Here is a 23796-nt window from a genome sequence, read left to right as displayed (position 1 = left end):
ATACCCATATGGGTGTGGCTGTACGCGTATGATTGTGCTGTGTGCATGATTTCACGTTTTGTGATTTTTTGAAAGTTTAATGACGTATAACTTTTGAACCGTTGGTCTGTTTTTAGTGCCGTTTCGAGAATGATGAACCTTATGAGATAACCTATTTGTTTAAATGATGAAATGAGGTGTAGCTTTCAATTAATTTTGAATTATGAATTTATTGCTTGATGAATGATGTATTGTACATATATATGATGAGATATGACAATACATGCTATGTTTTAAAACATGATTATGTGATGATTGTTGAGAATTGTACAATGATGATTGACTTGTTTTGGAAGATGTGAATACATGTATATTCTTACTTTGATGATGATGATGATGATTAGTGTAATACATGTATGTTCTATAATGATGGTGATAATGATTGATTTGTGAATGAATGATGCTGATACATATAAACATACTTAATAATAATGATGATGATGATGATGATGATGATGAAATGAGTATAGGATGATGGTATTCATAGAATGATGATGATGAAAGTATGTTGTATATATGTTTGCATGCATTCATGACCATTTGATGAGGGCTGAATCCTAATGATGAGAGGATTCAGTGAAGGGCAAGATTCTCATTGTGTGGAATCTGTGCTGGCAGGGCCGTATCTGGATGATGTTAGATCGGTCGGTGGGTTATTCCCATTGATGATGTTTGGTACCACATGCATATAGTCAGTTGCATTCATATGCATGAATTTGTTAACATGACTGAATGTACTTCATTGTTATGATTGGTAATATGTGTTGTGTGTGATGGTGGACTATCTGAATATAGATGAATTGGGTGAATAATATAACTATTGATGTGTTGTTATTTATAATGCAATAATATTTTTTAATTGCGAATGAGACTCACCCTTACACTATATTTTTCAGATTGAGGATAGCGGCTTCGACTTGGTGAGGATTAGCTCATGAGTCGATATGTTTGTTTAGCGTCGGGTCATGCTCTGATAGATGTAACATTGGGGGAACGTTGTTTTTAGTTTATGACAATAATTCTGTTTTGTTTAATTTATTTTGAGGATTAAAAGCATTGACGATGTGATGCTAGCTTGATGGTTATTCCGCTGTGTAAACATGAGATATTTGATTTATGACTTATGTTAAAATATTCTACAGTGAATGCATGACATATGACCGATGTTGTTTATTTTATTTATGAATTGTGATGCCCTTGTGCATGTTACTCTGATTTATTTAATTAATTGCCGCTAGATTTAGAAGGGTGTTGCAATAGTGGTATCAGAGCAGGTCGGTCCGTCCGGCCAATTGTCGAGTCTGTTGAGTTGCGCGACAGTTGTATACTGTCGGCGTTTATCCCTTGGTACGCGACATGTGAGTGAATCACTGTCGATACTTACGTGTTTTGTTGAAGGAGTTGGTTTGAGTAAAGTGGGGGAGAAGCTTTGCTTATCGGAAGAGGTTCAGTTGCAAGTTTGCAAAGAGGATTGCGGTCGTAATGTTTCAGAAAGCGGACTTCGGCGAGGGAATGTGTCGCTTAAGTTATAAGAAGTTTGGGAGTGAAGAGATATGATAAAGGATTGTTTGGAATGTGATTGATTTGAAGATGATGAGTTTTGGAGCGGAATTTCCGTAAGAAAAACGCAGGAAGGTTGCTGAACCGTTATGAAACTTCAAAAATTCATAACTGGAGTTCTGGACATCCGATTTGAGTTCCGTTTGAAGCGTCGAAAAGCTAACGAGACGACCTTTGTTATAAAAATGGTTGCAGCAGCTGTAACATAGTTAATTGTGACAGTATGATGTTGGAAAGAGGTGAAGTTACAGTTACGCTTGTTCTTAAAACTAGACTTGTTTGTTGGTGCTGCATGGGATATCAGTGTCAGAGTTGAACGGAATGAAGGAATAATTAAAGGCTTGTTGGGAAGCAATTTTAGGAATTAAATGTGCCAATTGAGGAGTTTTGGAGATATTGTATAGAGTGTCGTTGCATGGCATCGGTGTTTCATTTTTGGATAACGATTGGAAAATTCATATCTTGAGCTCTGAGTGTCGGATTAATGTACCGTTTGAACCCACGAATAGGAGAGATTATGTTCTACCTTATGGAAGATTTATAAATACAGTAGAGTGGTCCTATGAAGAGGTATTATGAGTTCGGTTAAAGAAGCATGGAAAATTGTTGAATAGGAATGCCTACTACCGTGATTGTTTGAAACGGAATTGAGTAGAACATGTTGTTGGGGAATAAGTTGATGAGATGTTCGGTAATAAAGATGATTTAAGTGCCGATGGATCTTAGAGTGGATTGAATTAGTAGTAAAGGTGAATTAAACTTTAGAACGGTTGAAGTTGTATTTGTGATGCGTCACTGATGGGTTTGAGTGGTGTATTGACACAAAGTCAGCAAGTAGTAGCTTATGCGTCGAGACAACTCAAAGTGCATGAAAGGAATTATCCGACTCATGATTTAGATTTGACAGCCGTGGTTTTGTTTTGAAGTGGCGGTGACATTAAATTGTCTGGGTCAAGATTCGAAGTGTTTAGTGATCATAAGGGTCTGAGGTACCTCTTTGATCAGAAAGGGCTTAATATGAGGTAACGAAGATGGTTAGAGTTTTGTTAGATTATGATTTTGAACTGAATTACCATCCGAGTACAGCGAACGTAGTTGCTGATGCGTTAAGCAGAAAGTCCTTGCACATGCCTATACTAATGGTGCAAGGATTAGATTTGATTGAACAATTCCAAGATTTGAGTGGGTATGCAAAGTTACTCCTAATAGTGTTAGATTGGGTATGCCAAAGCTGACTAGTGGTATTCTTGACGAGATTAGAGAAGGTCAGAAAGTTGATGTTGAATTGATCGATAAGTTGACTTTGATTAATCGAGGCAAGGGCGGCGAATTCAGAGTTGACGAGAATGGTATACTGAGGTTTGGTGACAGAATTTGTGTTCCTGATGTTGCTGAACTTCGAGAGAGTATTCTAGAAGAAGGACACCGTAGTGAATTATTGGACTACGACGATGTTAATGAGTTTGAGTGCTAACTCAGAAAGGACACTATTATGTGGTAACGACAGTTTATGCTTAAATATGATTGTCGGCTATCTATTGACAAATTGAGGACTTGATCACCCTTAATCTCTTGTTGATAATAGACGGAATCATATAGATGGTGTGAGATTGTTTGTTACCTTAATGGTATAAGATGTGATGAATGCTAAGCCGTGAGAATAATCGCTCGCCATATTGCGGGAACTTATGAAGAAGTGACTATGAAAGAGTGCAACGTATTGGACGGTGACTTAAGACGGGTAATCGGAGTCGCACAGCGAAAGTGTGATGTGGAGTAATATTATGAGTACTACTCGTGGGCAGTGAGGAATTAATACGTCAGAAGCCTACGTGGAGAACATGTATTGATCTATATGTTGGATTTAGTATCTAGTGGATGTAACGATGTTGTATCATAGAATTAGAAATTTTTCGAATAATTGCCAAGATGATGAATATGTTATTGTGGTTGTACAAGGTTGACGAGTATGTATTCGGCGAAGTTAAGATGATGAGTTGATACCATATGATGCTATAATAATTTTGTGCTGTTGTAAGAAGTTATTGTAGATTCCAGAATAATAAGGGATTATACTCTAAGAAGGACGAGGTTGATTTAATTTTTAGAGAAGAGAGGAACTCAATTTGAGTTGTTTTGTAAGAAATGGTGTATTGAGGCTGACGAGTGTGATTATAATTACTTATGTATGCTCGTTCCAATGGTGGGAATGTATTAATAGATGTAGTAACTCCGGAATTTGTTTTAGTACGTGTAAGTATTGCTAAGTGGTAAATTAGTACCATGTGTGGTAAAGGAGGATTTTAAACAATGAGTAAAGAGATTCAGAATTGGGTAAAACTAAGAAAATCTAACTGGTAATGATGATTGTAATAAGTACTCAGAGTAGTGCATCAAAAGCGGAATGTAACGTATTGGATAATTGTTGGTGTGACTTAAGAGGAGTCAGATAGTTGAAATCCAATGATATATGAATATTATTATTGAGTTTCTTGAAGGAAGCGGTTGGTGAAAAGTGTAAGTATTACCTTATCGCTCAGATGGAAAAGCGTGTCTAAGGTTGGTATATTCGATGGATGGGATCCATTACTGCAGTGTTGATCAGTTGTGATCATACCATGGATTGTGTGATTATATTATTTAGTTATTGAGCGTGTTGTATGGATCGCACCTCGACGTTTCACTATCGTTAACCTTTGGAGATATAGCGAGTGGTACACCTTTGGGGTGGTCGAATGCGACGTAAGAGCTGCAATTGAATGCATGAGACATGTTTCTGTTGGTTATGTCAGATGAATTTTGAGGATCGACTAGGGAAATGTTACCCGGGAACTGGAGAGTCAGATGAAGGACTCCTATCCGAAACTTTTCACTTGAGGTATGATTTCATGGACGAAAACTCTTTTAGTGGGGGAGAGTTGTAACGTCCCAAAATTTCTTATTTAATTAATTTAATTAAGTTTAAATTAATTAATTTGAATTAGCATTTTAGTGGAATTATGTTAGAAGAATTAATAAAATGTAGTGTTGGGCCATTGGTGGAGTTAGTAATGTGGGGGTGTTAATGTGAAGGAGCCCATTACTAAATTATGTTATATTTTCATAAAACAAGGAAATAGGAGGAAATTGGGAAATAGAGGAGGAAAACCTAAGAAGGAGAGAAGAAGAACTCATGGGCAAAATCTATTTTCGCAACCCCTTGGCAGCATTCACAAATCATGCCATAATTTTCTGCTCGTAGCTCCAAATCAGGTAATTCTTGAAGATTCGGATTCTGCACAAAATTTACTTCGATTTGATATATTAATTCTTGTCAGGGAGTTTCTCGATGAGGGAGATAAGCGAGTTTGAAGATTGGGGATTCTTGTTGAAAGTGAAGAAAAGAGGCTTACGGGTTTGATGGAAAAGAAGGGGAAAAGTCCAGATTTTTGGCTAAGGTAAGGGGAGACTCTTCCAATTATCATCTCTTATCGTGTTATGAATGATAGGGCATGATTAGGGATATTGTTTGGGTCAATTTGATCATATGTCAGTTGTTGTGTTGTTGTGTTCTTCCATGAAAGCTGAATCTGAGTTATGGGTTTCCAATAATTGGATAGAAAGTTAGGCTTTAATGTGTAAAACTGACATATGATAATAGATTGATAAAATTGGATGAATGACATATGTTAATGTATGAAAAGATGATGTTTTAGACTTAAAATCACAGGCTGTTAGTGGTGAAAACGAGTAGAAAAACAAACTGATACGAATTGCAGGTTTTTGGGAACACTGGCCATTTGCGTATGATACGCGTATGGAATTGTGTGATACCCGTATGGGTGTGGCTGTACGCGTATGATTGTGCTGTGTGCATGATTTCACGTTTTGTGATTTTTTGAAAGTTTAATGACGTATAACTTTTGAACCGTTGGTCTGTTTTTAGTGCCGTTTCGAGAATGATGAACCTTATGAGATAACCTATTTGTTTAAATGATGAAATGAGGTGTAGCTTTCAATTAATTTTGAATTATGAATTTATTGCTTGATGAATGATGTATTGTACATATATATGATGAGATATGACAATACATGCTATGTTTTAAAACATGATTATGTGATGATTGTTGAGAATTGTACAATGATGATTGACTTGTTTTGGAAGATGTGAATACATGTATATTCTTACTTTGATGATGATGATGATGATTAGTGTAATACATGTATGTTCTATAATGATGGTGATAATGATTGATTTGTGAATGAATGATGCTGATACATATAAACATACTTAATAATAATGATGATGATGATGAAATGAGTATAGGATGATGGTATTCATAGAATGATGATGATGAAAGTATGTTGTATATATGTTTGCATGCATTCATGACCATTTGATGAGGGCTGAATCCTAATGATGAGAGGATTCAGTGAAGGGCAAGATTCTCATTGTGTGGAATCTGTGCTGGCAGGGCCGTATCTGGATGATGTTAGATCGGTCGGTGGGTTATTCCCATTGGTGATGTTTGGTACCACATGCATAGAGTCAGTTGCATTCATATGCATGAATTTGTTAACATGACTGAATGTACTTCATTGTTATGATTGGTAATATGTGTTGTGTGTGATGGTGGACTATCTGAATATAGATGAATTGGGTGAATAATATAACTATTGATGTGTTGTTATTTATAATGCAATAATATTTGTTAATTGCGAATGAGACTCACTCTTACACTATATTTTTCAGATTGAGGATAGCGGCTTCGACTTGGTGAGGATTAGCTCATGAGTCGATATGTTTGTTTAGCGTCGGGTCATGCTCTGATAGATGTAACACTGGGGGAATGTTGTTTTTAGTTTATGACAATAATTCTGTTTTGTTTAATTTATTTTGAGGATTAAAAGCATTGACGATGTGATGCTAGCTTGATGGTTATTCCGCTGTGTAAACATGAGATATTTTATTTATGACTTATGTTAAAATATTCTACAGTGAATGCCTGACATATGACCGATGTTGTTTATTTTATTTATGAATTGTGACACCCTTGTGCATGTTACTCTGATTTATTTAATTAATTTCCGCGAGATTTAGAAGGGTGTTACAATTACTGTGATGTGATTTTGTGTTATTTGGTCTGAGGTTGGTAGTCGAGTGAAATTGGTGAATCGAAGGGAAATTCTGTACGAAATTGGAAAAAAAACTAGAAAATTTTGTAAGTGGTGCCTGCCGCTAGAGCAAGGGGCGACTGCCCTTATGTGAGTGAGAAATAGGGGCGCCCACCCCTTAGATGAGAGATAGAGAGAGAGAGGGGGGCGCTAGCTTCTAGTGGAGGGGATGACTGCCACCATTTTTTTAGTACTTTTTAAATTATTCTTGTGCCTTGTGTTATTAGTTTAGTCAATTTCGTAATTAAATTATGGTCTTAGTAATGGCACATGTATTTAATAAAAAGCAAAAATTACTTAGTTAAATATAATAAGTAACATTAGCAGAAGGTTAGTGTTAACAGAAGAATATTAGCCGTAGGTATCAGTAGGAAATAAATTAGCATAAGAGTAATACAGTAGCTAGTAATTAGTAGTAAAAAAATCAGTAAGTAAATTACAGAAAATAGTGGAAGCTAGGTGACAGTAGAACAATACCCCCTAGTAGTATGAATTTATTGACACCAGTACTAACTTATATAACAGAGCAGAAAATATTAGTAGCGTTACCAAAAAAATCACTTAGCCGGATATAGCCGAATTGTCCGAATAATTATGCGAAGTGTTTGCAAATATTCCGGTTGAGAGAGTAAATTGTATAAGTTGCTGTAATGTAAATATTAAAGATGTGAATTTGCAGGTGGTGATGAATTTTGTTGTGTTGCCTCTATTGCTTGGCAAAACCAAGTTGTAGGCTTATTCGCATGTCGAATTGTTGTTGTTGTTGCATTCATACTGTTGTCGCATACGTAGCATAAAAGTTGAGAGCTTATGCTCTGTAAGTTGGTCTGGACTGGCAAAAGTTTAAAGTTCAAGGCTTATGCCTTGTTGGTGCCTCTATTAATTGGCAATAATAAGTTGGGAGCTTATGCTATGTTGGTACCACATGCATGTGCATAGTAACGAGTCACATTTCATGTTGCACCTTTATGTTGAGTTGTGGTGATGATGAAATGATTGTTATATTATGTTGATGATATTATTGTGATAAATGTTATTAAAAAGCTGTGAAGTGGTGATTTTATACGAACTGATTCTAATATAGTATTTATCATACATCCGATTATATTGTTTGATATCTCACCCCTTCTGTTTGAATGTTACCTCTATGTTGGTAACATGCAGAAAATTCAAAAGGAAGGTTGTTTACCTTCAATAGTTCGAGTCGGTGCCGTCGCTCTGATACGTAACACCCAGGGGAATGAACGCTTGTTACTTTGTTATTGTTATTACTTCAGTTGTTGAATTTTAAATAAATTTTACTAAGTACTTTGTTATTTTAAAGTTGTTCTCAGTTGGACAAAGACGTTATGTCATTTGACTTGAAGTTTGTGATTCTGCTGCTTAAATTAAAAGTTGTTTTAATTTTAAAGACTAAATTATATTGTTATCGGTTCATCCGAATTTATGTGTTATGTATTTGTTTTATATGCGATTAAATGCCGTTGTTTTTTAGTAGAAAATGTAGCATCCTATTTATATGTTAAAATTTTGTAACTCGGATTTTAATCATATTCGCCGGATAAAATGGGGTGTTACAAACCGCAATACTCTTTTCTTAATAGAATTATCGCAAACAATATTCATTAAACAATTTGAGCTCTACCTTCCATCTTACTTCTAATCTCTTTATCCTTCTTCTCCAACAATCTTATTTTCTCAATATGCATTTCATCTTTCTCAATTCCTTGAACGCCAAATTCTTTCGCCTTTTTCCTTGTAAACTTTGCAACATCATCAATTCTTCTTTCCCATAATCTCTGATTACCCCCTTACCAAAGCCAAATATGATAACGACTTATATCACAATGCAAAATTATGTATGTAAAGAGACAAATACAAAATTAAATTGACAATCATTATATTAATTGAAACTTTGAAAATTATATTTAAAAATAATAATAAAATGAGATATTTAAATTTGGAGAACTGTTGAATTGATTCACATGAGAATTAGCAATGTCAATGCGATTATTGTTGAATATTTTCTCAAGATTATTCACAATGAAAATTGCACTAGGTTGGCTTAGACTCTCATAGAATAATGTTAAATTAAATTTGTGATCATCAAATTGTTTAATGTGTGAACTAGAAGAAGAATGAGATTCATAGATTTTTTTAATAAGGTTCATATATCACAAAAATAAGCATTACAAAGGAGAAGGGGTAAAATCTTGTCAAAAGAAGGAAGAGAACTTAAAGAAATTAAAGGTATACCTAACCAATTCTTTACAAAATATTTTCTAATCACATAGGGGATGGAATAAAAAAACTAATGGTATGAGAAGACAGATCGATATTTGCAAAAAATTCTGCACAACCATTACCTTCCAGGTAAATGTGAGTGATAAAATGATTAGAGATGTTAGACGGGTCTGTGTACAAGTCCTAACAGGCTCTAAATCTCCAAGGCACTAAAGAATGGTTAGAGAAAGCTTTGACCACTAAAAGCGAATCTGACTCAAACCAGAGCTAGATGTTGCCACGTAATTTTCATTTTATTTTAATATTTTTATTTAGTAATAATTAAAATACTTTTATACATATTTGATTAATTACTTAAATTAATTTTTTGTATTTAATAAAAATGAGAATAATCAAAATAATAATTATTTATTATACACATTGAGGATAAATGTATGTTAATAAAAAAAATAGTTAATTTAATATTTTATATTATTGTCATCATAAAAAATTACAATAAATTAATTATAATTTACTATACTTTCTTGTTAAAAATATTTTTCTCAAAAATGTATCGTTAAAGATAGTCGTTAAAACATATAATTTATACATAAAGAAGAACTATTTTCCACTAGTTTAACCAGTTAATATTATTATTTTTTATTTTCTGAATAAAAAAATATATGAAATACATATTCTTGGATAAATAATAAAACTAATCATATTGTCAACATAAAAACAAAAAAAAACCTTATAATGTTGTCATATATCAATTTTTTTTCACATTTTAAATTTTGAACGCTTTTTATTTGAAAATGAGTCATTAAAGAAATCATTGAAGCATACAACTCAACTCATACAGTACATTGACAAAAAGTTGTTTGTCATAATCAATCTAATACTAATGTATTTTCTAATAAAAAACAATAATAGTTATAATATATTTATTATAGTTTATTATAAAAAATTAGATTATTAATAAAATAAATTAAAATTAAAAATCTGATACATATTTTTCTTTTCTTTTTTTAATGAATTTTTTTCTTTGTTGTCTTTTAACTTTTAGAATAATCCAATAATTCAAAATTGTACGTGAGAGAGAACATGAGAAAAAAAATTGTAGATGATCTAACTTCTAATATAAATATTTTAATCTTATTACTTCATTTTCAGTAATTATCAATATTTATTATTGACTCTGAACTTTTTTTTTTGGTATTGACGTGTTAATTAATCTTTACTATATAAGTTTCAATTCAGATTATATTATTGGCAATTTTTGTCTATATACTTTTCTTATCTTCATCATATCACATGTTTCACCCTTTTGTTTTCTTGTCTTATCTATTTCTAATTTCCTTTTCTCTTCGTTATTTCTTTTGCATACACTTCTTTCCCATAGAGAAAATATTTATAAGATTGTCTTATTTCTCATAGAGAAATTTATTTCATTAGTTGGATAATACCATTCTCTTCTATTTTCGATAATTAAAATTTTAATTATTATTATTATTATTTGTTTTAAATAGTTTGATATCTAAACTCAGCATATACACAAATTATTAACATAGAAGTATCAGTCTTGCGAAATCAAATTTGCATTCTAATATATATAAAAAATATTTTTGGTCTTTAAATAATTTATAATTGTGTCTTTAAATTAAGGATTTTTTTAAAACTCGATATTCAGCTTTATAATCAATTAATCGGAGAATCAGTCTTATTATCAAAGACGTCTTAAGATTTTAGAGACACCATGTAGATTAATTACGGCCAAATCAGTCTTGCGGATTCAAATTTGCATTCTAACATATAAAAAAAATATTTTTGGTGTTTCACCAATTTATAATTGTGCCTCTAAATTAAAGATCTTTTTTAAAACTCGATATTCAATTTTATAATTGATTAATCGGAGGACCAATTTTATTATCAAGTCGTCTTAAGATTTTAGAGGCGTTATGTAAGTTAATCATTCTATTTAACAATTAAACATTCTATTTAACTGGAAAAAAAATTGAGTTTGGCTTGCACGCCCTTAAAGATAGTCTTGTTGTTTATAGTTAACTAAAAGAAAATTGTATTAAAATCAAAATATAGTCATGTATAAACATAAATTATTGGTACAACTTCATTATAATCATTTGCATTTCCACATGAAACATATCAAAAATTCATTAATTCCAACTTCATTTTTCATAGGAATTTACACCTTAATTTGGTGATTAGTAGCAAGTAAGGTGAGATTTTTGTTGGCTTCATCTACATAACAAACATGATGAATTGAGTTGAATTTTGCATCTGAATCATAATAAGTTCTTGTTGAAACTGATCTACAAGCATCTGGTTTCAAATTTCCCTTGTATGCTTTGCAAATATATGCCACAAAATTTAAGTAGTCCTATTATAAACAAAACAAAAGGTAAAAGAGGTTAATTAAGAACTAATTGGGAATTATTAAATTGATACAATATTATAATTTCAATGATGAAGTTAGATATTTAATCACAAACCTCTTTGAGTGCTTGATTGTTGATAACCACCCATGGAACAAAATTATGAGGAGGATTAAGCTCAGCTGTTTCTTTAGCATATTTTTGTTCAATCTGTTTTGTTAGCCATAAATATAATAAATATAAATATATTACTATCGAATAAAGATTGGATAACTCAATTTTCGACTTTAATAAATCATTCAAAATTCAATCTCAAAATAAGCATTTCACATCTACATTTAATAATACATCGATATTAACATTTAATAAATATGCATGTCTGTTCCGTTTAAGGTTGTTCTGTCAAAGACTATTAAATTTTTTTTTTATGATGTTATTATATTAAAATTCATAAAATAGAGCTGAAAATAAGAAAATATAGAGATTAAGTTAAAAAAGAAAAGTGAAAAAAAAAATACTAACAGATTTTCCATTGCCATTTTTGTAGCAATCAATAGGCATTGTGCTCAAGCCAGTCATTTGGAAGCAGTTAAACCATTCTTTATGACGATTTTCTAAGGTGAGACGCTCCAAACAGTGTATAAGCTTGAAATGTTGTGCCTGCATCATAAATAATAATAATAATAATAATAATAATAATAATAATAATAATAATAATAATAATAATAATAATAATAATAATAATAATAATAATAATAATAATAATAATAATAATAATAATAATAATAATAATAATTGGTATATGTAGAATAATAAAAAATTAAATAAATAAAAAATGTTCCATAAGAACTGTACCGCATCAGGATATATTTTAATAGTGCATGCTTCGATTGTGTTTAGAAAGCATTCATCATTTCCATGCTGCAATTATTCAAAAAGAAAACATATAAAAATTAATGAGATTGTTTTCAAAAGAAAAAGTATATAAAAGCAAGTAGTTTGAGAATTTAATTTATCATAAACTCAACTAAATATTTTTTTGGTTGGTTGATGAAGAATACAGTTGGGTAGGTAATAAATCAACTGGTCAACATTCAACACAAAGGCAAGAATTTATTATTTTCACAGTACCTATAAACTAGTACTCTAGTCCTTAATAATGACACATAAATATTCCTACTTCAACATCTCGCTCAGAAAAAGAGTAATCCAAGTATAAAAAAAACTACTTTTAGGTTAATATTTTTGGTCGATTTAGGTGTTGCGATGCTAATTATAATCTGCGTGAGTGCGAATTAATATAATTTTTTTATTATAAAAACAGTGAATAACGATATCAGAATAGATTCGTGATTGAATATATAAAATCGAAAATTATATACCTGACAATCAAAAGTGCCATCAGGTGCAATCAAAGCATTACCCCAAGGGATGAATCTAAGATTGACAATGGAGATGAGATTTGTTTGGAAGAGTTTGACAAGATGATTCACTATGAAATCAGCACAATAAGGACACAAACTTTCATAGTAGATAGACATGGTTACTTTATTAGAAGAAGTTGTTGAAGAGGTAGAAGAAGATGAAGAAGAAGATGAAGGTGGTACTAAGAGCAAGAGTAAAAGCAAAAGAGGAAGAAGGAGGAAGCAAAAGAAGAATGAACGTTGAGGTAAAGAATCTAGAAAAGATGGCATTTTCATTTTTTTTTTTGGGGTATGGAAAATGGAAGAAGGAAGAAGAATGAGATGAAGTGGGTTGGTTTACTATATATGTGTGGTTCATAGGTCGTGCAAGGAAGGTATATCTCTTACATTGGCCCAATCATGTGCTACAAAATGTGTCAATTTAATTTGGAGTAGTGGAAACCATTTAATACACATATCTACTAGTATGTAGTGGTATACTAGTACTATAGTATATGACAATGAATAATCCAAACTCAATCAAATATAAAAAAACTATATAAAATGACCAATTAAAAACTATATTAATTATTTTTTAATCGTATCATTTAATTAAAATTCTATTTAGTAAAACTTTGTATTGATGTTAAGAATGAATACACTAATACTCAATGCTTTAGTAAAATTACTATTTCTCTTTTTTTTTTCTTCCTTTTTTTATACATTTTTCTTAATCTACACTAAATCTTTTCTTTTGTTATTTCTTTCATCGTTCAGTCTCTCACTATGTTGTACAATCTCTTCTATGAGTATGAACCCTCATATCTTTTTTTCGAGCTCATCTAAGATTTTATATGGTCCACACACTAGTGAAGAAAAAACGAGTGTGGTTTGACACTTGCTACCCCTGCGTATAAAGGTCACATTTGGGTTAAGGTTCTTATTCTATATTGTCTCACCATTAAAAAGGTACATAAAGGAGTTAAAATAGTTCATGAATAAGCAAAAAAGTCCATTTACACAACACTCCATAATTTTAGTTGGTAACATTGTCATGTATGTCATTCTCCTAATGTAATTCATTAGGATGTTTTTCCGTTTTTCTCGATTACTTCATTTTTTTTCTTGAATCAATTGATATAGATCCATCAAGCATATGGTGTTCTCTAGTGTTTGATTGTCTAATTCATGATGTATGAGTTACGATGCGTCACATCTCTTGGACCATTCTACCTTATTACTTTGCAATGATTGAGAACATAAAAAGGCAAGACTTCTCTTTCCGTCAGCACGCCTCTTGGACAGTGATTTACTAGGTTTAAACTTTATATTCTATGATTGGTGGTTTAGACATGTGGGCTTAGCTTGTGAGCATTTTTGGGAAGTTTGGATTATGGTGACCTGCATGGCAATGGATATATAAAATTGAGTTATCTATTATCGGATCTTAGTATGGGCGTCAATATTCGTGTACGAACTTTTAGCTGGACCACATGCATGTAATCTTTGTGTTGTTTGTTGTGATATGTTTGTACGGCGCTACAATATTCTTATCAGATTATTGTATTTTTTCTTTTAGTGAAGGAGTGTATTTGCAAAAGGGATTATGATGCCAAAGTAAGGTAGTGTGCTATACAATCACAAGTAGGAGAAAATTGATTTAGTACATCAATGTGAGTTTACTATTTATATAGTGGTAAGACTTGGATACATTTTATACAGTAATTGTTTCTATTGTGGTAGTCTTTGATATCATTTGGTAATAAGCATGGCTTTGTTACTCCAATTGAATTCAAGATTGATGATTGTGGATCTATGTGCTTACAGATACAGTGTATGCAGTAGTCACATGTTCTCAGTGTTTTTGGAAATGACAACACTATGGTGTGAAGTCTACATTTGAATTTAGGATCAAGATAATCAAGTTATTATGTTTGTGAAATCAAGATGTCGTAGGAAATCTCTTAAGGATAACACTTAATGTCAAACGACATTCAATCGAATTCCTGATGGTATATAATCAAGAATTTTATTATAATGATGTCCATCAAGAAGACTTATCAAGCCTCATAAGTTAAAAGAAGCCATGTTCCAGTTGAAGTGTTGAATAATTGATGAATCAAGCAAGGGATTTTAAAGCTTTCAATATTGTGACAAAGAGGAAGTGTGAAAGCTTGTTTGATTCATGTTTGAGTGGTCAAAGTCTTGTATAGATATTAAAGTAGTTTTCAAATTACTAAGAAACTACATACACTCACCTAAAAGTGTTTTTACATTTATAAATTTTCTAAAACTCCTTAAACCCTTAGAGGAACCATCAAAGTGCTCTTGGTATTAGTCAAGATGTGTTCTTAAACATCTAGGAAGCTTGTATACACTACCGAATTAATTAAGGACATTAGTGTGTCTATTAGAACAAGGCACAAATATTCATAGTCGATTATGAATAAACTTAATCGATTAACACACTAGTCATTATAGGTTTTCCTTTTTGAGAATTAGTGTTGACGCTTTTGTGAAGCTCATAATTAATTTAACATATGGTATAGTTGATTATGACATTTAAATGTGCATGAATCATTTATCTTTTCTAGTCATATTTGTTAGAACAAGATTTGTTCTGATCAATATTCTTAGTTTTGATGATAACAAGGATATGAATTTTGTGTGAGATAGTGTGGTACTCTAATACATTGCAATTTCCCTTTCAGGAAATATATAAAGAGTATGCACAAATCAGCGCTCAGAAGCTTTGTCTCAGAAGGTTCAGCATGCAACATCAGAACATGGTCTGGCAAGACATCAGAAGATGGTCAAGGAAGAATCAGAACATGGGTCTATGGAAGCATTAGAAGAACTTGAGATCAGAAGCAGAAGCACTGAAGTTCTCATGGTATCACGCTCAGAAGCACTTCAAGGTCTGAAGACAAGAAGATGCTATGCACCAAGCTGTTTGACTCTGATGATATTCAAATATTATATTCACAAACATCAGATCAGAAGAAAGTACAGGTGGCAGGCTACGCTGACTGACAAAAGGAACGTTGGAAGCTATTAAAGGCAACGTCAGTAGACACAGCGTGAACAAGGCTCGAGGTAGTTAACAAAAGCGTGAAACATTAAATGCAATGTTGTACGGAATACGCAAAGCATTAAATGCACCCAACGGTCATCTTCTCAAACGCCTATAAATATGAAGTTCTGATGAGAAGCAAGGTTACCAACTCTGAAACAACTCTGAACCAAATTGTGTGAATATTAACTTGCTGAAATGCTGTTCAATTCAAAGCTCAGAAACTTCATCTTCATCAAAGCTCACTACATTGCTGTTGTAATATATTAGTGAGATTAAGCTTAAACGTTAAGAGAAATATCACTGTTGTGATTATAGCTTTTCAGTAGCATTTGTAATACTCTTAGAATTGATTACATTAATTTGTAAGTAACTAGAGTGATCAAGTGTTGATCAGGATACTTTAGGAATTCTTAGCTTGTGTCTAAGCAGTTGTAATTAGAGTGATCACGTGGTGGTCAGGATACTCTAAGAAAGTCTTAGCTTGTGTCTAAGCATTTGTTCCTAGAGTGATCAGGTTGTGATCAGGATACTCTAGAAGACTTAGTCGTGGGCTAAGTGGAAAACCATTATAATCTTTTGCGATTAGTGGATTAAATCCTCAGGTGAGGTAAATCACTCCGTGGGGGTGGACTGGAGTAGTTTAGTTAACAACGAACCAGGATAAAAATAACTGTGCATATTGTTTTTATCGTTCAAGTTTTTAGACTACACTTATTCAAACCCCCCCTTTCTAAGTGTTTTTCTATCCTTCAATTGGCATCAGAGCGCCGGTTCTAAGGTGCAAGCACTTAACCGTGTTTAGAAAAGATTCAGGAAGAGAAAAACGCTTCAGTAAAAGATGGCTGGTGAAATTCCAACAAATCCAGCTGCATCTATATCTGGCTCTGCTGAGCAATACAATGGTAACAATGGTTATACTAGACCACCAGTATTTGATGGTGAAAACTTTGAATACTGGAAAGATAAACTGGAAAGTTACTTTCTTGGTCTAGATGCTGATCTATGGGATCTTCTGTTGGATGGTTACAAACATCCTGTTAAAGCTACTGGTGTAAGGCTCACGAGAAGCGAAATGACTGATGATCAAAAGAAAGATTTCAAGAATCATCATAAATGTAGGACTGTTTTGCTGAATGCTATCTCTCATGCTGAGTATGAGAAGATATCTAACAGGGAAACTGCCCATGATATATATGAGTCATTGAAAATGACCCATGAGGGAAATGCTCAAGTCAAGGAGACTAAAGCTCTTGCTCTAATCCAGAAGTATGAAGCCTTCAAGATGGAGGATGATGAAGACATTGAGAAGATGTTTTCAAGATTTCAAACTCGGACTGCTGGATTAAGAGTTCTCGACAAAGGCTACACCAAGGCTGATCATGTAAAGAAGATCATCAGAAGTTTGCCCAGAAGATGGGGCCCAATGGTGACTGCATTCAAGATTGCAAAGAATCTGAATGAAGTTTCTTTGAAAGAGCTTATCAGTGCCTTGAGAAGCCATGAAATAGAGCTGGACACAAACGAGCCTCAGAAGAAAGGTAAGTCTATTGCATTAAAATCTAATGTTAAAAAATGCACTAACGCTTTTCAGGCTAGAGAAGAAGATCCTGAAGAATCAGAATCTGAAGAAGAAGATGAACTGTCCATGATCTCCAGAAGAGTAAACCAACTCTGGAAGAGCAAGCAAAGGAAGTTCAGAGGCTTCAGAAGTTCAAAGAAATTTGAACGAGGAGAATCTTCTGGTGACAGAAGATCTGACAAGAAGAAGGTTGTCTGCTATGAGTGCAATGAGCCTGGACATTACAAGAATGAGTGTCCGAAACTTCAGAAGGAGAATCCCAAGAAGAAGTTTCATAAGAAGAAAGGTCTTATGGCAGCATGGGATGATTCTGAATCAGAATCAGGATCAGACTCTGAAGGAGAGCAGGCAAACTTTGCGCTGATGGCGACAGAAGATGATGGATCAGAATCTACATCAGAATCAGATTCTGAAGAGGTATTTTCTGAACTATCTAGAGAAGAGTTAGTTTCCAGTCTAACAGAGCTTCTTGAATTAAAAGCTCATCTTAGTATCAAATACAAAAAGCTGAAAAAGCAATTTGAATTTGAAACTAAGAAGCTTGAGTTGGAAAATTCTGAATTAAAAGAAAAAGTTTTAAAATTATCCAATGATGTTGGATCTCCTTCTGATTCAGAAAAATCCACTCCCAGTCTGAATCATATTCTGAAAGAATATGATTTAAGTTTCAGGAAGTTCTTATCTAGAAGTATTGGCAGAAGTCAACTAGCTTCTATGATATATGCTGTGTCTGGGAACAAGAGAGTTGGCATTGGTTATGAGGGTGAAATCCCATACAAGCTTGAATCTGTGGATGATATGAAAATATCATACAAGCCTTTGTATAACCAATTTAAATTTGGCCACTCCCGTGATATTAAGCACACATCACATGCACAAAGTTTTCACATAACACACACCAAGAAGCATGTGACACAACCTAAGAAATATCATGGAATTCAGAATAAGAAGTATCATACTGTTCCTCCTGTTAAATATTTTGCTAAACCCAAGTTCAATCAGAACTTGAGGAGAACTAACAAGAAAGGACCCAAGAAAATGTGGGTACCTAAGGAAAAGATTATTCCTATTACAGATATCTTTGGCGGCAAAGAGGACAGAAAGCAAAATGTCATGGTTCTTGGACTCTGGGTGCTCGCGACACATGACGGGAAGAAGGTCTACATTCCAAGACCTGGTGCTTAAACCAGGTGGAGAAGTCAAGTTTGGAGGAGATCAGAAGGGCAAAATCATTGGCTCTGGAACCATAAGTCTTGGTAACTCTCCTTCCATAACTAATGTACTTCTTGTAGAAGGATTAACACATAACTTATTGTCCATAAGTCAATTAAGTGACAATAGTTATGATATAATCTTCAATCAAAAGTCTTGCAAGGCTGTAAGTCAGAAGGATGGCTCAATCCTATTTACAGGCAAGAGGAAGAACAACATTTATAAGATTGATCTTTCTGATCTTGAGAAGCAGAAGGTGATTTGTCTTATGTCTGTTTCTGAAGAGCAATGGGTCTGGCACAGAAGATTAGGACATGCTAGTTTGAGAAAGATTTCTCAGATTAACAAACTAAATCTGGTCAGAGGACTCCCAAATCTGAAATTCAAATCAGATGCTCTTTGTGAAGCATGTCAGAAGGGCAAGTTCTCCAGACCTGCATTCAAATCTAAAAATGTTGTTTCTACCTCAAGGCCGTTAGAACTCTTGCACATTGATCTGTTTGGCCCAGTCAAAACAACATCTGTCAGAGGGAAGAAATATGGATTAGTCATCGTTGATTATTATAGCCGCTGGACATGGGTAAAGTTCTTGAAACACAAGGATGAGTCTCATTCAGTGTTCTTTGAATTCTGCACTCAGATTCAATCTGAGAAAGAGTGTAAAATCATAAAGGTCAGAAGTGATCATGGTGGCGAATTTGAGAACAGATTCTTTGAGGAGTTCTTCAAAGAAAATGGTATTGCCCATGATTTCTCTTGCCCTAGAACTCCACAGCAAAATGGAGTTGTAGAGCGAAAGAATAGGACTCTACAAGAAATGGCCAGAACCATGATCAATGAAACCAATATGGCTAAGCATTTCTGGGTAGAAGCAATAAACACTGCGTGTTATATTCAGAATAGAATCTCTATCAGACCTATTCTAAATAAGACTCCTTATGAATTGTGGAAGAACAGAAAGCCCAACATTTCATATTTCCATCCTTTTGGATGTGTATGTTTTATTCTGAATACTAAAGATCATCTTGGTAAGTTTGATTCCAAAGCACAAAAATGTTTCCTTCTTGGATATTCTGAACGCTCTAAAGGCTACAGAGTATACAATACTGAAACATTGATTGTAGAAGAATCAATCAATATCAGGTTTGATGATAAGCTTGGTCTTGAAAAACCAAAGCAGTTTAAGAATTTTGCAGATTTTGATATTGATATATCAGAAGTTGAAGAACCAAGAAGTAAAGCTGCAGAAGCTGGCAGTCTCAGAAGCAATGGATCAGAAGATCAAGTTGCTGCATCTTTAGAGAATCTGAGAATTTCTGAAGAACCAACTATCAGAAGATCGCCTAGACTTGCCTCAGCTCATTCAGAAGATGTGATCCTTGGAAAGAAAGTTGATCCCATCAGAACAAGGGCATTCCTTAAGAACAATGCAGAATGTCAATTAGGTCTTGTTTCTTTGATCGAGCCAACTTCTGTTGATCAAGCTCTAGAAGATCCAGACTGGATAATTGCCATGCAAGAAGAACTAAATCAGTTTACAAGGAATGATGTATGGGACTTGGTTCCTAGACCAAAAGGATTTAACATCATCGGTACTAAGTGGGTTTTCAGAAACAAGCTAAGTGAGAAAGGAGAAGTGGTAAGAAACAAAGCCAGACTGGTTGCTCAAGGTTATAGTCAGCAAGAAGGGATTGATTATACAGAAACCTTTGCACCAGTGGCCAGGTTAGAATCTATTCGTCTATTAATTTCATTTGCCACTCAACACAACATCACTCTTTATCAGATGGATGTCAAGAGTGCCTTCTTAAATGGTTATATAGATGAAGAAGTTTATGTTCACCAACCTCCTGGTTTTGAAGACTCCATGTCTCCAAATCATGTTTTTAAATTAAAGAAATCATTATACGGATTGAAACAAGCTCCCAGAGCTTGGTATGAACGTTTGAGTTCTTTCCTTCTGGAAAACGATTTCACTAGAGGAAAAGTGGACACTACTCTCTTTTGTAAAACATTTAAAAAGGATATTTTAATTTGTCAAATATATGTTGATGATATTATCTTTGGAACATCTAATGCTACACTTGGAAAGGAGTTTGCTGAGTCCATGCAGGCTGAATTTGAAATGAGCATGATGGGAAAACTCAAGTATTTCATTGGGATTCAAATCAACCAAACTTCTGATGGAACCTATGTTCATCAAACGAAGTATGTGAAAGAACTTCTGAAGAAGTTTAATCTTTCTGAAAGCAAAGAAGCCAAAACTCCTATGCATCCAACATGTGTACTGGGTAAGGATGAGGTAAGTAAGAAGGTAGATCAGAAGTTGTACAGAGGTATGATTGGATCTCTTTTATATCTAACTGCTTCTAGACCTGACATTCTCTTTAGCGTTTGTTTGTGTGCTCGATTCCAATCAGATCCAAGAGAATCTCATTTAACAACGGTTAAAAGAATTCTAAGGTATCTGAAAGGTACTACTAATGTTGGTTTAGTTTACAGAAGATCTAAAGACTACAACTTAGTAGGATTCTGTGATGCTGACTATGCTGGAGATAGAATAGAAAGAAAGAGCACTTCTGGAAGTTGTCAATTTCTTGGAAGTCATCTGATCTCATGGTACAACAAGAAGCAAGCTACTATTGCCCTCTCAACAACAGAAGCAGAATATGTTGCTGCTGCTGGTTGTAGTACACAAATGCTCTGGATGAGAAGTCAGCTGGAAGATTATCAGATATATGAGAGTAACATTCCTATTTTCTGTGATAATACTTCTGCTATATGTTTATCTAAGAATCCTATTTTACATTCAAAAGCTAAACATATTGAGATTAAACATCATTTCATAAGGGACTATGTTCAGAAGGGTGTTATATCTTTAAACTTTGTGGATACATACCATCAATGGGCTGATATCTTTACAAAACCCCTTGCTGAAGATAGGTTTAAGTTCATTCTGAAGAATATTAGTATGGATTTATGCCCAGAATGAGAAGATGAGAAGATCTTATGTATAAGTATCTTCTGAAATGAAATTGGATATTTTTTTATAAGAAGTTCTGATTGAAGTCAATTAGAAATTGTGATTCAGTTATTACTAACGTTTCATTGTCTAAGTTGATTCAGAATCTCTTTAAAAGCAAAACAGCTGTAACTGGCTATCCAGATGGTAAACACGTGTTCACTATTTCTGGACAAGCGTGCGTGCAGTTGAGGGGACGTCTACTTAGGTAACTGTGCAAATCTCGTCTTTTGTCATTATTATCTCTCCTCACGTCAAATAACATTAAATGCCATTCATCATTTCTTTTATTGTCCTTTATATTTTTTTTTATATCCGTCAAACGTTTCCCTTCCCTAGAACGTTTTCTTTCCCCACATTCCCTCTATTTATTTCTCCATTTCTTTGCATTTTTCAATAAGTCTTGGCTCTCTTTCTCTTTCTTTTTCTCTCTGGTCAAACAAAGTTTTTCTTTGGCATAAACCCTAGTTCATTCATCTTCATCCAAGCGTTTATCATGAATCCTTTCAACTCAATGAGAACGGATGGAAGGGTTAATCAGTTACAGGATGTGAAGCATATCTTGGGATAGCTCTCCAAGTCTCTTTCAAGACAGATCTCTTCTTCAATGCTGTTATCAACATTTATCCAAAGGAAGAAGACCTTCTTGAGTCACTGGAGCCCGTTTGCAACATTAGCTCCCTGTCTATGAACTGTCCCTCACTTCCTCTTTGGTCTCTTGGATCTCTCCTACAGTGGAGGTTCTAGTCTGGACAAGCATGAAGAGTTTTCAAGCTTCCATGGCTGAACAAACTGAAGACCAGAGGGTTCTTGAGTCGTTTGCGCAGTCTTTGCGTAGGATAGAGTCTTAGGCTTTAAGTCTTTGTAGTTTTCTTTCCTTGCTGCATCTGTTTTCCTGCATTCATCTTTTGTAATCCTTCTTGTTGAAATCAATGAAAATTTATTTATGTTTCTTGCCTTTTGTCTCTTGCTTTACATCTGAATCTTTTATGCTTTTTGATGTTATGACAAAAAGGGGGAGAAAATATATGATAAATGATCTGATTAATATTATCAGTTACCGAGTAAAAAGGCTCCACATTTACTAACAGAACTTGCAAAGTTCTATGTTTTTAAGTTGTGTTGTTGCAGGAATCAAAGATTCAAGATCAACATAAGAAGCAACAAGATGAATCAAGCTCTTGGATTCTTGAAGCAAGCTGAGTGCTAGGAAGCTTCAGAATCAGAAGCAAGAAGGAAGAATGATCAGATATTCTGATAATAGAATATGATCCAAATCATTGTCTATTTGCTCTGATACATTGTCTATTGGATCTGATATATTCTATATGGCTTATATGGCTCTGATACATATTTTGTGTTCTGATACACACTTTATGTTCTAACTCATTCATGCTGACTTTTGTCGTTTAGTTTTGTTCTGTAACATTGCAGGATGTAGAGATGCTCTGATGATGCTCTGGTACATTCAACAATGTTCTGATACAATCTAGCATGAAGTGATGTAAGAAGAAATTCAAAGCTCTGAAGCTATCCGATGGAAGCAGAAATCAGAAGCTGTGAATGTTCTAAAGATCCAGAAAACTCAAGTTCTGAAGCTGTCCTAAATGGAAGCATGAATCAGAAGCTATGAATGTTCTGAAGATCAAAGAAATTCAAGTTCTGAAGCTGTCCTAAATGGAAGCAGGAATCAGAAGCTGTGAATGTTCTGAAGATCAAAGAAATTCAAGTTCTGAAGCTGTCCTAAATGGAAGCAGGAATCAGAAGCTGTGAGTGTTCTAGGGATCTAAAGAAATTCAAGTTCTGAAGCTGTCCAATGGAAGCAGAAATCAGAAGCTATGAATTATCAGAAGACAGAAGCTTATGTGATCGTCTCTACCGAAATAATCAGGGAAGTCTTTTATTATTAAAGTTCTTCGAGTATTTATTTCAGGGGGAGATTATTCATCTCAGGGGGAGATTGTTAATCTCAGGGGGAGACATATTCACATGCTTATGCTACAGCTGTGTAATTTGTCTTTAGCCGTCTGCTCTTTCTGATCGCAAATTCATATCATTTATATATGTTTTTGTCATCATCAAAAAGGGGGAGATTGTTAGAACAAGATTTGTTCTGATCAATATTCTTAGTTTTG

The 23796-nt window shown here is 33.7% G+C and overlaps 1 protein-coding gene across 1 annotated transcript; it reads right to left on the bottom strand.

The window, feature by feature from the left end:
• Positions 1–11080: 11080 nt before the first annotated feature.
• Positions 11081–13203, bottom strand: LOC131606222 (gamma-interferon-responsive lysosomal thiol protein-like). The gene is made up of 5 exons (XM_058878484.1): positions 12752–13203; positions 12225–12290; positions 11892–12029; positions 11487–11579; positions 11081–11374 (listed from the first exon to the last, which is right to left on the bottom strand). The coding sequence occupies exons 1-5, from the start codon at positions 13067–13069 to the stop codon at positions 11180–11182; spliced, it is 810 nt and encodes a 269-aa protein (XP_058734467.1). The 5' UTR covers positions 13070–13203; the 3' UTR covers positions 11081–11179.
• Positions 13204–23796: the final 10593 nt, after the last annotated feature.

Source organism: Vicia villosa, linkage group LG5 (genome assembly GCF_029867415.1).
Source record: "Vicia villosa cultivar HV-30 ecotype Madison, WI linkage group LG5, Vvil1.0, whole genome shotgun sequence".
Classification (NCBI taxonomy): Eukaryota; Viridiplantae; Streptophyta; class Magnoliopsida; order Fabales; family Fabaceae; genus Vicia; species Vicia villosa.
Note: the sequence above shows the minus strand (reverse complement) of the source record. Positions and strands in the feature narration are given on the sequence as shown.

Coding starts and splice junctions, on each gene's coding strand:
- LOC131606222 (XM_058878484.1), bottom strand. CDS start 13,069: ATGAAAATGCCATCTTTTCTAGATTCTTTACCTCAACGTTCATTCTTC. Junction 12,030..12,224: donor TTAAAATATATCCTGATGCG/GTACAGTTCTTA, acceptor TTTATGATGCAG/GCACAACATTTCAAGCTTAT. Junction 11,580..11,891: donor AAAATGGCAATGGAAAATCT/GTTAGTATTTTT, acceptor CTAACAAAACAG/ATTGAACAAAAATATGCTAA.